The sequence below is a fragment of the Convolutriloba macropyga genome, chromosome 14 (assembly GCF_964194025.1).
Source record: "Convolutriloba macropyga chromosome 14, txConMacr16.3, whole genome shotgun sequence".
Classification (NCBI taxonomy): Eukaryota; Metazoa; Xenacoelomorpha; order Acoela; family Convolutidae; genus Convolutriloba; species Convolutriloba macropyga.
The window spans coordinates 12,857,449-12,871,846 of NC_134481.1; the positions used below are offsets into that span (position 1 = coordinate 12,857,449).

General features: G+C 35.6%; 1 protein-coding gene across 1 annotated transcript in view; it reads left to right on the top strand.

Annotated features, from left to right (window-relative positions):
* The first annotated feature begins 7,280 nt into the window (after positions 1–7,280).
* LOC142352992 (RNA-binding protein 28-like) overlaps positions 7,281–14,398 on the top strand; it is a 133,119-nt gene continuing 126,001 nt past the window's right edge. Inside the window, exons 1-2 of the mRNA XM_075405161.1 lie at positions 7,281–7,414; positions 8,107–8,249. Of these exons, the coding sequence (XP_075261276.1) occupies positions 7,332–7,414; positions 8,107–8,249 (226 nt within the window). The 5' untranslated portion in view covers positions 7,281–7,331. The remainder of the gene's footprint in view (positions 7,415–8,106; positions 8,250–14,398) is intronic.

Genomic DNA, 14,398 nt, shown 5'->3' on the forward strand with positions numbered 1-14,398 from the left:
TTCAGTTATCCAGATAGCTTGCATGACCTTCACTCAGATTTTCCATTGGCACCCACAAAAGAAGCAATAAATGAATGCTGGCTGAGTGAATATCAAAGCGATTTATTAGTAGAGATGCAAATCAAAAAACCTCCTCAGGTTAAAAAGCTCATTCAGACGCTTTTTGATAAACAGAACTATACACTGCACTATCAAACGCTGAAACTCTATGTTGAATTGGGATTGGTAGTAACTAAGCTTCATCGAGTGCTATCATTCAGACAAGAAAAGTAGTTGGCCCCCTACGTGAAACTGAATACGGAAAAACGGAAGCAGGCGAAGAATAAATTTGAAGAGGATTTTTTCAAATTGATGGTCAACTCATCGTTTGGAAAAACCTGTGAGGGTAAACGCAACCGTTTGAAAGTCAAGTTGACCCGCACTGAAGAAGAAACTTTGAAGTGGACAGAAAAGCCCGAGTATCAGTCGTCGCAGATCATTAATGAAGATCTTGTTACTGTATGTCTTCAGCAATCGGAAATACTTTGGGACAAGCCAACAATAGTAGGTGCCTGTATATTGGATTTGGCGAAGAAGTTCATGTTCGAGTTCCACTACAAAGTCATGAAGAAGAACTTTGATTGTAATTTGCTTTATTCAGACACAGACTCTTTTGTGTATGAAGTGCGTTCGAGAGACTTTTTTGCGGAACTACAGCGGAAAAAGTCGGTCGCTAAACAGTTTGATTTTTCAAACTTCCCATCTCAACACCCATTGTACAGCAGGGAGAATGCCCGTGTCACGTTGAAATTCAAAGATGGGATGGGAAGCAAGCCAATTGCAGAGTTCTGTGGACTGAAGCCTAAGCTGTATTCTATCAAGCTCGCCGCAGTAAAGTATAAGTCTTTTTCACTACCACTACTGCACCATACATACAAAGACATTCAACAAAAGCAAGCATATGCTAGACGTTAACATACAACTAAATTTTTACTGCAGGCAGGAAGACCAGAATGAATTGGGAGACAAAACAAGTTTTTTTTTCAGGTCCCGCTAAGCAGTTAGCAAAAGGAGTCACAAAAGATGCACGCCGCAATATGACACATGAGCTGTACAAAAGAACTCTCTTGGGGGGTGAGGTGGTGCGTTTGCTCAACACCCGAATAGCATCCAGCAACCACAGGCTTCACACGATTGTTGTCAACAAGAAGTCGCTGTCAGGCTACGATGACAAACGTTTCATCTTGAGTGACCAAGTTTCAACGCTGCCCTATGGTCACAGTGCAATAAGAGAAGACATGTTTTTCCGGGCAATAGTGAATGAACCTGATTGGGGCCTGGATGATTTTAGCGAAAGCGAGCAAAAAAGCGGGCAGCAGGCCCAGGATAGCTCGCTGCAGGCCCAGGATAGCTCGCAGCAGGCCCAGGATAGCTCGCAGCAGGACCAGGATAGCTCGCATCAGGCCCAGGATAGCTCGCATTAGGCCCAGGATAGCTCGCAACCGGTAAAAAATAAAAACCAGCAGAAAAACAAGCAACAAACACAACAGTCAGCAAACATTCCACAAACTAATAGCATTCTAAACACAAGTTTCAAGTCAATTCCCGACCCAGGTTTTCACCAGCGAATTTATAGCGAGGATGAATTGAATGAAAATTTGGTAGATTTTGACAATTTGTCAGAGTTTTCGGACAGTGGTTCTTCTACGGACGCAGCTTGCGATGGATTTATTCTAGGTCAAGCGATAGAAGATTCAGATAGCAGCCCCCAACCTCCAATCACAATTGACGAACAACCGCCAGCCAACCTCCCAATAACAATTGAACAACAAAATCTGCAAGATCAACCACCTACCAAAAAGAGAAGACGAGCAAGAATCATAAAGTAATAGCGAAGAGGACTGAAGAACCAAAACAAAACTAAAACTCTGGTCTCATCCTGTATTTGTACCTATATTGTCCAAAAAAACACTGGCAGTCGGGCTTATATGGCCCAATTGGCTTTTTTTAAAAGTGAAATTAGTACCGTCCCCCCTTTTTGGGCTAGAAATTTCTTGTGTATAGTGAGAGTTTGTGATGGTGCACGCGTGAAGTGTGAGAAAGTGAAAGGTGTGGTCCAACGTACCAGGAGGGGTTGAACTGCCACAGCGTGTGACAGAGCACAGTTCTTCCTGCACATATCAGACTGTATCAAAATTCGTTTTTGCAACAAAATTTGTGTCGCAGTCAACTTATTAAGTCAGCTTTTCCGCTGCCATTTATGCAGGGTTTCTCTTATTCATTTTAAACCCAATAAAGTTCAGTAGAACCGGATTTTTTGAAAAAATAGTTCCTACCCATATATCCGGTCTGCTAAAAAAGATTTTTCTTACTCAATTGTTGCGCAGGGTGATGTGTAGTTGTCCGTTGATACCCTCTTGGACAACGCGATCTTGAATATCAAAAATTCGTGGATTCCTACACTTTCCACAGTGGCAAATATGGAGGTCGATTACACTTCTGTTGAGACAGAAAACCACTTTTCTCAAGTTTCTGATTGGATCTAAAAAATTTTATCACGTTCCTCAAATGATTTTAGGTACTTCATAAGTCGTCCAATTTCATTCATCAGTGTTCACCGTTTCAGTATTTAATCTGTATTAGGAATTTTTTTAATGATTAGGAGTTTTTGGAAGAACGTCTTTTTTCCAAAATGAACAAGAAACTTGCTGTTGACCTATTGAGAATTTCTCATATTGCAAAAAAAGTAGTTTTCATATATATTAAACAAAAAATTGTTATAACTTACTTGGTTTGCTACTTGATTCTACCATTAGTTCCTGTTTATCGTTCATTCACTCTGACTGAAACAGCATTAGTATCATAAAAAAAGAAATGATCGGTGAGCTCAACTTATTTTTTTTAGACAACAATTCTAAAATCACTTTGACAAATTTTAAAAATCTGCACAACAAATACAATCAAATTATAGCCCCCCTCCCAAAAAAAAAATATTTACAATGATGGGGGGCTTTGCAAAAAATTGTTATCTGACCACTAAGGGGGGGGCTATAAAGAAAAACCCAAATTATTCAGAAGTTTTGTCGTTTGTACCCCGTCCCAACGGGGAAATTAAAAATATTCAGAACTAAAACTCATACTTACGTATTGAGAACGTTGATCTCCTCTTGTATTCTGCTGGATGTAGCAGAATATCAAAACATCAGTTGATTGACCCGCAGTTGAGAGTTCTGCTGGATGTAGCAGAATATCAAAACATCAGTTGATTGACCCGCAGTTGAGAGTTCTGCTGGATGTAGTAGAATATCAAAACATCAGTTGATTGACCCGCAGTTGAGAGTTCTGCTGGATGTAGTAGAATATCAAAACATCAGTTGATTGAACAACACAGTTGAGAATTTTTCAGAAAAAAGTTGGCAATTATTTTTCATGAATCCTGCTTTGATGAAAAAATATTTATAATATAATTCGTTTTTAAAAATATTAGCTGACTATTTGTTGAATTATTTGGTTTATAGGTTTATGTTGAATTTTTAGTTTCAGATAGTAAAAGTCTCCCGAAACAATTCTTTATCTGTTCACAAGAAAAAAAATCACAAGAGAGACTTTCACTGTTGAGCAAAACACAAAATTAAAAAAATTGCCAACTTTTTATTTAAATGTTCAAGCAGGCTGATTGTAAAAAGAGCTGAATATATAGGAAGCAATAACTGGCAAGCTGAATGTATAGGAAGCAAAATAACTGGCAATCTGGGTTGGAAATAGTCGAATTTACAAATGATAGCTTTATTGAAATATTCAATCTGGGATTTCTTATTTGCAACAGCAGGACTTCAGTTTTTTTAAACCAAAACATCGTAAAATTATCACAGCTTTGATCCCCCTTACCCCCTCTTTCATCTGCCGAAAATTAAGTTTTTGAAGTAGGGGGGTTTCCAGAAAAATTGAGATGAATCCAGCAATTCTAATGTAATATTAAGTAAAAGTTAGGCTAGGGGAAGCTTTAATATACGTATGCTTTTATAGCTCAGCCAGTATAGCGTGGTAATTGCCATAGTTCTTTTGTTTAGCACCGAGAAAGCAAAGAGTAATGGCGTCACTTTGTCTAGCACGACTGAGTAATACGGCGGGAAAGTTAGCAAAAGTTGCAAAGAGTTTGAACTAGTTTATAGCACCGATGAATGAATTAGCCGAATAAAGCACCAAAGATTTGAATAAAATCAAAAATTAGGGGGGATGCCAGGGGGTGTTGTAAACTTACAAAAAAATTTGCGTTGCAGAAAATGTCCCAAAAGTGTCCCCCCTAGGGGGGACACTTTATGCATTCCAATCTTAATACATAGTGTCCCCCCATTGAGACCCCTGTCAGCTTTTTATACTACTTTAGAGGTAGATTTTAGGGCTGTGTTTATTTCGCAAAACAGTAAAACACCAGGAAGCGTCTGAAACATTGATTTTATCCGAAAGTTTCATGAGAAATGGAAAAAACTTTTTTTGAATTTAAACTGGTTTGTGCTATGCCCTGTCCCCTTTGATCATGGTAAAGTTGATGTTATTTCTTTTGTAAAAGTTATTAATAGCCCCGTCAGGCTCTCAACGGCTATTATATAGGCGCTCTCCTTTTACAATCCAAGAATTGTATTGTATTGGGGCTCTTTTTTAAGATGTTTTCACACATTTTTCAATGACTGATCTTTCAAAACGGGTAAAGAGGTAAGTCCCATTGGGCATTAGATTTCAGTAGAGGCCAAAAGCTGGCTTTAATTGTCCTGCAAATTCTTAGTGTAGTGCAGATGCTTGTGAGGATTTTTAATTAAAGGTCAAAAGGTCATTTTTAGTTTTTATGTTAGGGTACTTCAAAAATAAACACTCAAATTGGTACTATTTTTTGCAATTTTTTCAATTTTTTTGAAAATTATTTTTGTTCAATTTTCTTGCCTTACTGGCCAGGTTAACTCCTCTAGGTCTTGATATTGTGTTACTTGCTACGCTGCAATGGCTGCTTTTCAACGTTTTAATTCCTAAAATTTTCATTTTTTGCATAATCTATAATTTTAAAAAAATTTTCTAAAGTGTTATTTTCATAATTTATCAATCTTTTTGAGCCACTAAAACTTTTTTAAGGCTGGAAAATAAGTTACTGGATAGCCTCGGAAGACAATGAAAATGTTCTGAAAAAATTAATATCACAAATTTTAGCAACACTTCATTAAAATTTGCAATTCTTATCAATTTTGAAGTTTTTGAAACTTGTCATTTTTAAGTTAATCGATTTTTTCGGGCCAGTGACACATTATTAGGTATTGAAGAGGGGCTACTGAGCAGATTTCAGAGACAAAAAAAGTATTTTTGAACGTTTTGATCTTGAGAAATTGAGTATTTTTATTTAAATTTTTGCAATTTTCTTTTTTGAAGCAATTGCCATATTACTCGTTTTTCCGTCTTTAGTGGCCAATAATCCTCGTTCAACGTTTTTGCGTGGCTTTTCATATTTAGATGGACCAATTTTGGCCTTCAGGGTAAAAGTTTAAAGAGTGTTAGCAATGATTGTTTTATAATTTAGTTGGATTATTTTGGCTTCTCAGCTTTTTAGAATATATTTTGCTGCCTTTTGTGCAATTGATCTGCTGATAAGGTCTTGTAGTTCTGAGTTTTTTCAGTTTTTTGTGGATTGTGTTTCAGGACTTGTCCTGATGTGCTTTTCAGTTCGCTTTACTTTTTGATCACGGTTTTCGTTTTACATCAGTCATTGTTTTCACGTTTGACTCGTGACACCTTACTCACGCTTTCAACTGAATGGATTTGAAATTCTTTCACGCATTGAATTACGCAATCTGGTGAATATGGGGAATGTCAAATTAGCAAAATCAAAAGAAACGAGTTAAACTGATAAAGACCGGTCATTAAGTCATAGTGCATTAGGTTACCAAAGTTCATTGGCGCGATTGCTAGCTGACAGTATTATTAAGCTTAATAGCTTTCAGTTTAAAAGCTAAATTAAGTATTGTTTTAGAATCTAACTGAAACTGCGCACCGAATAGGAACACTTCTTTTTCGAAACTTTGGAAAAAATTATGGCAATATTTATCTTTTTTCCCTTTTCTGTTTCAATACCGATGTGCGTCAACGCGGCTATTTTTCGGCAATTTGCCGACTATGTTTTTGTTTTCACCTGATCAAAGCAATAAATTCTTTCTTTCTTAATAACTGCACAAATTTTTGAATATATTGTAGGCTATGAAATCGTGAGAATAAAATATTGAAATGATTTGTTATTAGGTTCTATATTTTGTTTCTCTTTCCAACATTTTAGATCACTTCCTTTCTCAGAGTATGAATGAGTAGTGGCATCTATGTTTAGGCTTCTGCTTGAAGAGACTGTTTAATTCTTCTAATTACTTCTAATCCTAATCTGTTCTAATTCTTATGACTGTTAAACATATTGCTTTTGTTTTGGAGTAAAGCGTAGTTTTGGTTTGAGTTTACTTTTTTGCTGAGTACTTCATTGGCGTTAAATTGATAGTACTGTCGGTAGTTCTGTGATTTGCCAAATCAAATGTGCTGTGCATACATTGTCTGCTCTTCAATTCGGGTAGATTTTTTGCATTAGTCAGAAGCTAATGCCAGCTTTTTTATACCTCTCTAGCACTACCTTTTATATTATTGCACAAAAAATTTCATCATTTTGGATCGTGATTTATTTGATTGTTTTTCAAATTAAATCTGTTGTGGTATCTGAACACTCAACAAAAGCGTAAATTTGTTGAAAATTGAAAACAAATCACAGAAAAATTTTCAACGTTAATATTTCAAATCAACCCGCTTCAGTCAAACTCCAGCAAAGAACATATCGCAAGTGTGATTAAAATCTAGAAGGCTCTTAAACTTTTTAAGAAAGTTATAATAGCAAAAATTTTGAACATTTGCTTCAAAATTGGTGCAAATGTTTGCGAAATTATTATTATGTAGGCACATGCCCCACAATTGCATATATTCAAGGAAAAACAAACCTTTGCTCATCAATTTTTTTCTTTACTTGAGATATGTTTGCTGGAGTTGATTTGAATGAAATTAATGTTGAAATTTTTCCTGTGAATTGTTTTCATTTCTAAAAATTTACGCTGTTGTTGACTCTGTTTGGATACGAAAGTTCAAAGAATTTCTGTTGCCTCTCCTATTTGGTACTTATGTTTTAAATTGATTAGTAAATTTTTAAAATATCCTTTTAGTCATTTCGAACTCAAACTGTATCAGGTAATTTTGGTTTAAAAAAATTGAAACAAAAGTGTCATTTCAGATTTGCCTTGATGTAAATGAAATATAATTGGACAACGTGAGTGTCATCTGTTGAAATGATTGAAAAACGAGGACGGACTGTGATCGTGAGTGGCTTTTCAGACGCCACACCGACACCTGTTATCAAGAGTCTCATCAGGTTGGATTGCACTTTCACATTCTTAAATTAAATTAGAGGGAAGTGTTTCCTTTTCTACCATATAGTAAAGTGTGTTAAGGTGCTCACAGTCATTGGACTAGTTGAGAATGAGTTCAACTGTTTTTTTCCAAAATGAAAATATATCTTACTCTGCGTTAAATGACTAAGGCAGTGAGCTTGTTTTTCCTATTTAGTAATGGATAGAACGTCCTACTTTTAATCGCGCCGGACATCAGCGTCAGCGTCAGACAGATAAATGAGAAGGTTTCTCATGCTTCAGGCTGGCATGGCATTCTGAAAATAATTACCGATAGAGAAACATTACATCACGAAGCGAAGCGCTAACGCATGTTCTGCATCTTTGCTCAAAATTGTATCTCCTCAGCTCTATTGCTCGCGATGTTTTGCTTCACTTCACTGCCTCAAAAATTTAAATCGAACGGGTTTAAAATAATTGGATTGCGCAACTTTAATCAACTCGTTAGTCAATAAAGAACGCGGAATTCTCGGGATCTTTCAAATTCTTCCCTATATAGATAGTAATGATAGAATCATAAGCTCGCCCTTCTTATGAGAGCAGTAAGTCGTATATCAGACGGCATTTGGTTTTTAATAAAGGCTACTTTTCGAAAGGGAAACAGTTCCCTCTGATTGCATTGATATTTTAATAATCAAGGCGGTATTGGCTTCAGTTCTTTTGCAGGTCTCGAAAACTGGAAGGAATTTCATGCTAAACCAAACGAGAAGAGTGAACAAAAACGTGTTCAAGCAGTTTTTGACTCGTTAGAGAATGCGCAAAGCTGTGCCTACAAGCTGCGTAAGCGGAATTGGAATGGTAAGTCAAAATAGTGATGACTTAAACTGGTTATGGAAAAATAAAATGACCGGGAGGCTCGGTACTGGTTGTTTGCATACAGCGTATAACAACCGCTCGTCTTCAGAAGCCGGACTCAAATTAATAGTGCTTCATTTTCGTTTATTTTGTTGCGTTATAAAATTTTATTTCAAGGACCAAAAACAACTAACTTGTAAGTGATCTTTCTTCTGCTTTGATCAACCATTTTTGTTTGAAATAATAATTTTTACTATTCAACTTCTTTGCTCGCAAGTGGGTTAATTTTCTCACCATCTACAGAATAATCGGCTAAACATCGTCAAAGAATCTCATCTAATTTTTGCAGTCCGAGATGGTGCTTCATAAGATGGGCTTCATTTTTCTTTTTGTTGTCTAGTTTTCACTTAACGGACGAATGATGTTCTGCAATTTCTTGCATCTAATGCTTCTGAGTTTTTGAAAGAATTTAGTTCAAAATAATTATTTGTACTTGCTACTATGTACTTTCTGCCTGTCCTTTATAACTTCTCGTCCTCAAAAACCGAAAAAACTGGTAAGGTCAGGAGGACATTAAGTTCTAAGCACTCTAGAGGTCTCTAAGAATGAGATTCACCAAAACCATTTTCAGGACGATTTCATTGTTTCACGAGTGGTTCTTAATATAAAAAGTTTGACCGCCCTCTGTCATCCCCACCCCTCTCGTCACCCCTGTCGTCCCCATCACTCCCCAACCCACCTAATGCTAGCATACATAAGACACAGCTTGCTACTACCTGAGCCAACTGCTCGCCGGTCGTTTGAGAGAAATTTGCCCGACGTTAGTCGGTTGTTTGAACATGCTACCCCAATGTGTTTCATATTGGTGAAGCATCAAATGGTCTTATCTTCTATTTTTGAAGTTCTAATATGCAGCGTCATTATGTTATGGTTAAATTTTCGGCCCAGTTTGTGTTTTTGTTTTTTCGTTTTAGGGACCAATAATTTTTACATCAACTTCCTGTATTTATTGTTTTTCTGCGTTGGCTACACGAATCAGCTCTAAAATTTGGTGTATATTTGCTACTTTCTTTATCAGTCTCTGATGTATTTGAATTTTTTGCACTTAGGTTGATTACTTTCATTATTATCTTGAGGGTAATCAGCTTTTTTCTTTAGCTGATGACGTTTCAACGTTTTGCGATATCTCTGCTTTTTGATTCTTATAAAACGTCAAATCGCCTCGTTTTCAAATTGGCATTTTTATCTATTCGAATATTATATTTGTTTTTCTAATATGCTTCTTTCTTGCTCGTTTTGTGACTTTATTTTTGATGGACCAATATATTTGTATTATATTTCTCCATATTATTTTTCTGCCTTTTAAAAAAAGTTGAAAAGAACGATCTACTTGTAAGTCATTTTAAATCACTTTCCAATATTAATGAAAATTCTTAGTTCGTGATGTGTTTGACATTAGGGCGTTTCATTGTGCTTAGGTGGATGAAATCGTTAACCACCTAGACGGTTGTTTTCTGCAGTGTATAGTTCGTGATGTTTCAGCTTGCTGTTCCAAAGTTTTTCTTCATATTTGATCAAGCGTCCTCTATCTCATCTTCTAGTTCTCCTGTCAGGGAGGGTTTGTTTTATTGCGATACCTTTGTTGCGTTTATTTCTTTTTTTTTGTGGCTTTTTCAATTTTCATTGCAAGGATCAATAATTTTACAATAGCTTTTGTATTGGTTGTTCTGCCTTAGCTAAATAAATGTGTTCATAATGATGATCTGTACTTGCTACTATGACCCTTGATTCGAAATTAGTTTCTGACATGAAGCAGTTTGTTTGCAGCAGCAAGTCCAATCTCAGACTGTCGCATCTTAAGTCTCCAACTGTCTCATCTTCGTTTTTTTGCAAATAGTTATACATTAACTTTGTTTTCTTGATATTTGATCTTCTTGATAAAGTTGATAAAGTTTTTCTTGATATTTGATCAAGCGTCCTCTATCTCATCTTCTAGTTCTCCTGTCAGGGAGGGTTTGTTTTATTGCGATACCTTTATTGCGTTTATTTCATTTTTTTGTGGCTTTTTCAATTTTCATTGCAAGGACCAATAATTTTACAATAGCTTTTGTATTGGTTGTTCTGCCTTAGCTAAATAAATTTGTTCATAATGATGATCTGTACTTGCTACTGTGACCGTTGATTCGAAATTAGTTTCTAAAATGAAGCAGTTTGTTTGCAGCAGCAAGTCTAATCTCAGACTGTCGCATCTTAAATCTCCAACTGTCTCATCTTCTTTTTTTTTTGCAAATAGTTATATATCAACTTTGTTTGTATAGATTCTTCTGCCTTAGCCAAACAATTTAGTTTGACATGTTGATACCTGCTACTATGGCCATTTATTTGAAATCAGTTTCTGACATGAAACAATTTTGTTGCTCTCACGCGGATTAATTTTTGCTCCAATAATTTTACTGTAGAGGTCTTTGAATAAGTTTCAAAAACGTTTCCAAGGGACGATTTCATTTTTTGACGAGCGGTTCTGAATATCAAAAGGTTGATCGCTTTCGGTTATCCCCATCCCTCTCGTCCAGCACTACCCCTAAATCTGTTTGTTTCAAATTGATGGTATGTACTTGCTACTATGACTAATGATTTACAATCAGTCTGAAATAATTAAGTTTCTTGGCTCTCACGTGGGAAAAACTGGTAAAGCTGGGAGTACATTGAGTTCTGAGCACTCTAGAGGTCTAAGAATAAGATCCACAAAAACGTTTTCAGGAGTCGATTTTATTGTTTGTCGAGTGGTCCTTCATATAAAAAGTTCGGCCGCCCTCGGTCATGCCCATCCCTCTGGTCCAGCTCTACTCCTCCCCCCTGATCGCTCCCCAACACCGCCCCCTATGCTAGCTTACATAAGACCCAGCTGACTACTACCTAAGCCAAAAGCTCGCCGTCGGTTTGAGAGAAATTTGCTCGATGTGAGTCGGCTGTTTAATATGCTCATCCAATATTGATATTTGGTGAGCCATCAAATGGTCTCATCTACTTTTTTTTTGGCAGTTCTATTATGGAGCTTCATTTTGGTGATCCTCAAAGTTTTTGCTCCATTTGTTTTTTTTGGTTTTTTCTTTTTTCGTTGAAGGGAAGAATACTTTCAAAATTAACTTCTTGTATGTATTGTTTTTCTGCGTTGGCCTGGCGAATTAGTTCAATTATATGGTTTATACTTGCTACTGTTTCTTGATTTAAAATGAGTGTGATGTATTTGAATTCTTTGCTCTGAAGTTTAGTACTTTCATTATCTTCTAGAGGATGATCAGCTTTTTTCTTTAATCGGTGACGTTTCAACATTGTGCAATATCTCTGCTTTCTGATTCTTATAAAACGTCAAATAGCCTCGTTTTTAAATCCGCATTTTTTTAATGTTAAATTTGTTTTCTAATGTGCTTCTTTTTGTACGTTTTTTTGCTTTGTTTTTCGAATTGATGGACCAATGTCTTTTCATTACATTTCTCCATGTTATTTTTGTGCCTTTTCAAAAATTAGATGGAAAATTGATCTACTTGTTAACATGTCCTAATCATTTGAAGTCACTCCGATTTTAATGAATTCCCTGACCTCAAGTGGTTCAATTTTATTAGAATCGTGAGGATAATCATCTTTTAGTCTTGAGTTCGTGATCTGTTTCTGACATTTACGCGTTTTTTGCGCTTAGTTGGATGAAATCGTTAACCACCTAGAGTTTTTTCTGCAGTATTTAGTTCGTGATTTTTCAATTTGCTGCTCCATAATTTTTCTTGATATTTGGTAAAGTATTCTTTGTCTCATCTTCTAATTTTCCTGTCAGGGAGGGTGCGTCTTCATGCGAAATTTCAAGTGTTTACTTCAATTTTGTTTGTTTGTGGCTTTTTTCAATTTTCATTGCAATGACCAATAATTTTTCAATGGCTTTTGTATTGGTTGTTCTGCCTTAACCAAACAAATTAGCTCATAATGATGATCTATACTTGCTACTATGACCCTTGATTCGAATTAGTCAAATTAGCTCATAATGATGATCTATCTATACTTGCTAAGTTAAGTTACCTTAAGTCTCCAACTGCCTCATCTTCCTTTCTTGCAGATAGTTTTACAATAACTTTGTTTGTATTGATTCTTCTGCCTTAGCCAAACAATTTAGTTTGACATGTTGGTCTCATTCTGCAGAATTTAGTTCGTGATATTTCAATTTGCTGCCCCAATGTTTTCCTTGATATTTGATGAAGCGTCTATGGTCTTATCTTCTAAATCTCCTCTCAGAGAGGGTGCCTCTCAATGTGATACTTCAAGGTTTTGCGTCATTTTTGTTCATTTGTCTTTCATTTTTTCTTTACAATGAACAATATTTTTCTAAACTTTTTGTTTGTGTTGTTTCTGCTGGTTTAGCCAAACAAATTAATGCCTAATGATGATCTGCTATTATGACCATCGATTTGAAATCAGTTTTTGAAATTAATCAGTTTCTTTGCTCTCTGATGGATGAATTTTTTAATCACCCAGACAATAATCTTCTTACTTATGGTTGTTTGTTTAAGCGTGCTGCCTCAATGTTTTTGATATTTGAGAAAATTTTCGAAAATTTCATTTTTCTCAGTCCAAGATTGTGCTTCATAAATTCGTACCTCACAGTAGAGCTTCAATTGTTGTTTGGCTTTGCATACAATTAATTTTATGATAGTTTGCATCTTGTCCTTCTTTTTAAACACATTTTCAAAATGATGATTTGTACTTGCTACTATGAATAGTGATTTGAATTAATTGTCTGATATTAACTTGTTTGTGTTTGCGCTTAGGTTGATGAAATCGGTAACCCAGTAGACGATTGTCTTCTGTAATGTTTATTTCGTGATGTTTCAACTGGCTGCTCCAATGTTTTCCTTGATATTTGATGGAGCTTCTGTGGTCTCATCTTCTAAATCTCCTCTCGGGGAGGGTACATCCTAATGTGCTGCTTCAAGGTTTTGCTTTATTTTTGTTTGTTTGTCTTTCAATTTTCATTACAATTACCATTAATTTCAAACTTTTATTTGTCTTGTTTCTGCTGACTTAGCCAAGCAAATTACTACAAAATGATGATCTGTGCTTGCTACTTTGTACATTGTTTTGAAATCAGTTTTTGACTTGAATCAGTTTTTTTGCTCTCAGATGGTTTAAATTTTAAATCACCCAGACTATAATTATGTTACTTTTGGTTCGTTGTTTCAACTTGCTGCTGCGATGATTTCGATTTTTGAAAAAAAAATGAATATTTTTCAGTCCAATTTTGTGCTTCATAAATTCGTGCCTCACAATGGAGCTTCATTTGTTGTTTGGCTTTGCATACAATTAATTCTATGATAGTGTGCATCTTATTCTTCTTTTTAAACACATTTTCAAAATGATGATTTGTACTTGCTACTATGAATAGTGATTTGAATTCAGTGTCTGATATTAACATGTTTGTTTTTGCGCTTAGGTTGATGAAATCGGTAACCCAGTAGACGACTGTCTTCTGTAATGTTTATTTCGTGATGTTTCAACTGGCTGCTCCAATGTTTTCCTTGATATTTGAAGGAGCGTCTGTGGTCTCATCTTCTAAATCTCCTCTCGGGGAGGGTACATCCTAATGTGCTGCTTCAAGGTTTTGCTTTTTTTTTGTTTGTTTGTCTTTCAATTTTCATTACAATGACCAATAGTTTCATAAACCTTTTTTTGTAATGTTTCTGCTGCCTTAGCCAAACAAATTAGTACATATTGATGATCTGTGCTCGCTACTTTGTACCTTGATTTGAAATCAGTTTTTGACATGAATCAGTCTTTGCTCTCAGATGGTGTAAATTTTAAATCACCAAGACGATAATTATCTGTTACTTTTGGTTCGATGTTTCAACTTGCTGCTGCAATGATTTCGATTTTAGAAAAAAAAATTGAATCTATTTTTTCAGTCCAAGTTTGTGCTTCATAATTTGGTGCCTCAAAATGGAGCTTCATTTTGTTTGGCTTTGCGTACAATTGATTTTACAACAATTTACATCTAATTCTTTTCAAAACATTTTCAGAATGACGATTTGTACTTGCTACTATGACTCTTGATTTGAAATCAGTGTCAGATAATAACATGATTGTTATCGCGCTTAGGTTGAAATCGGTAA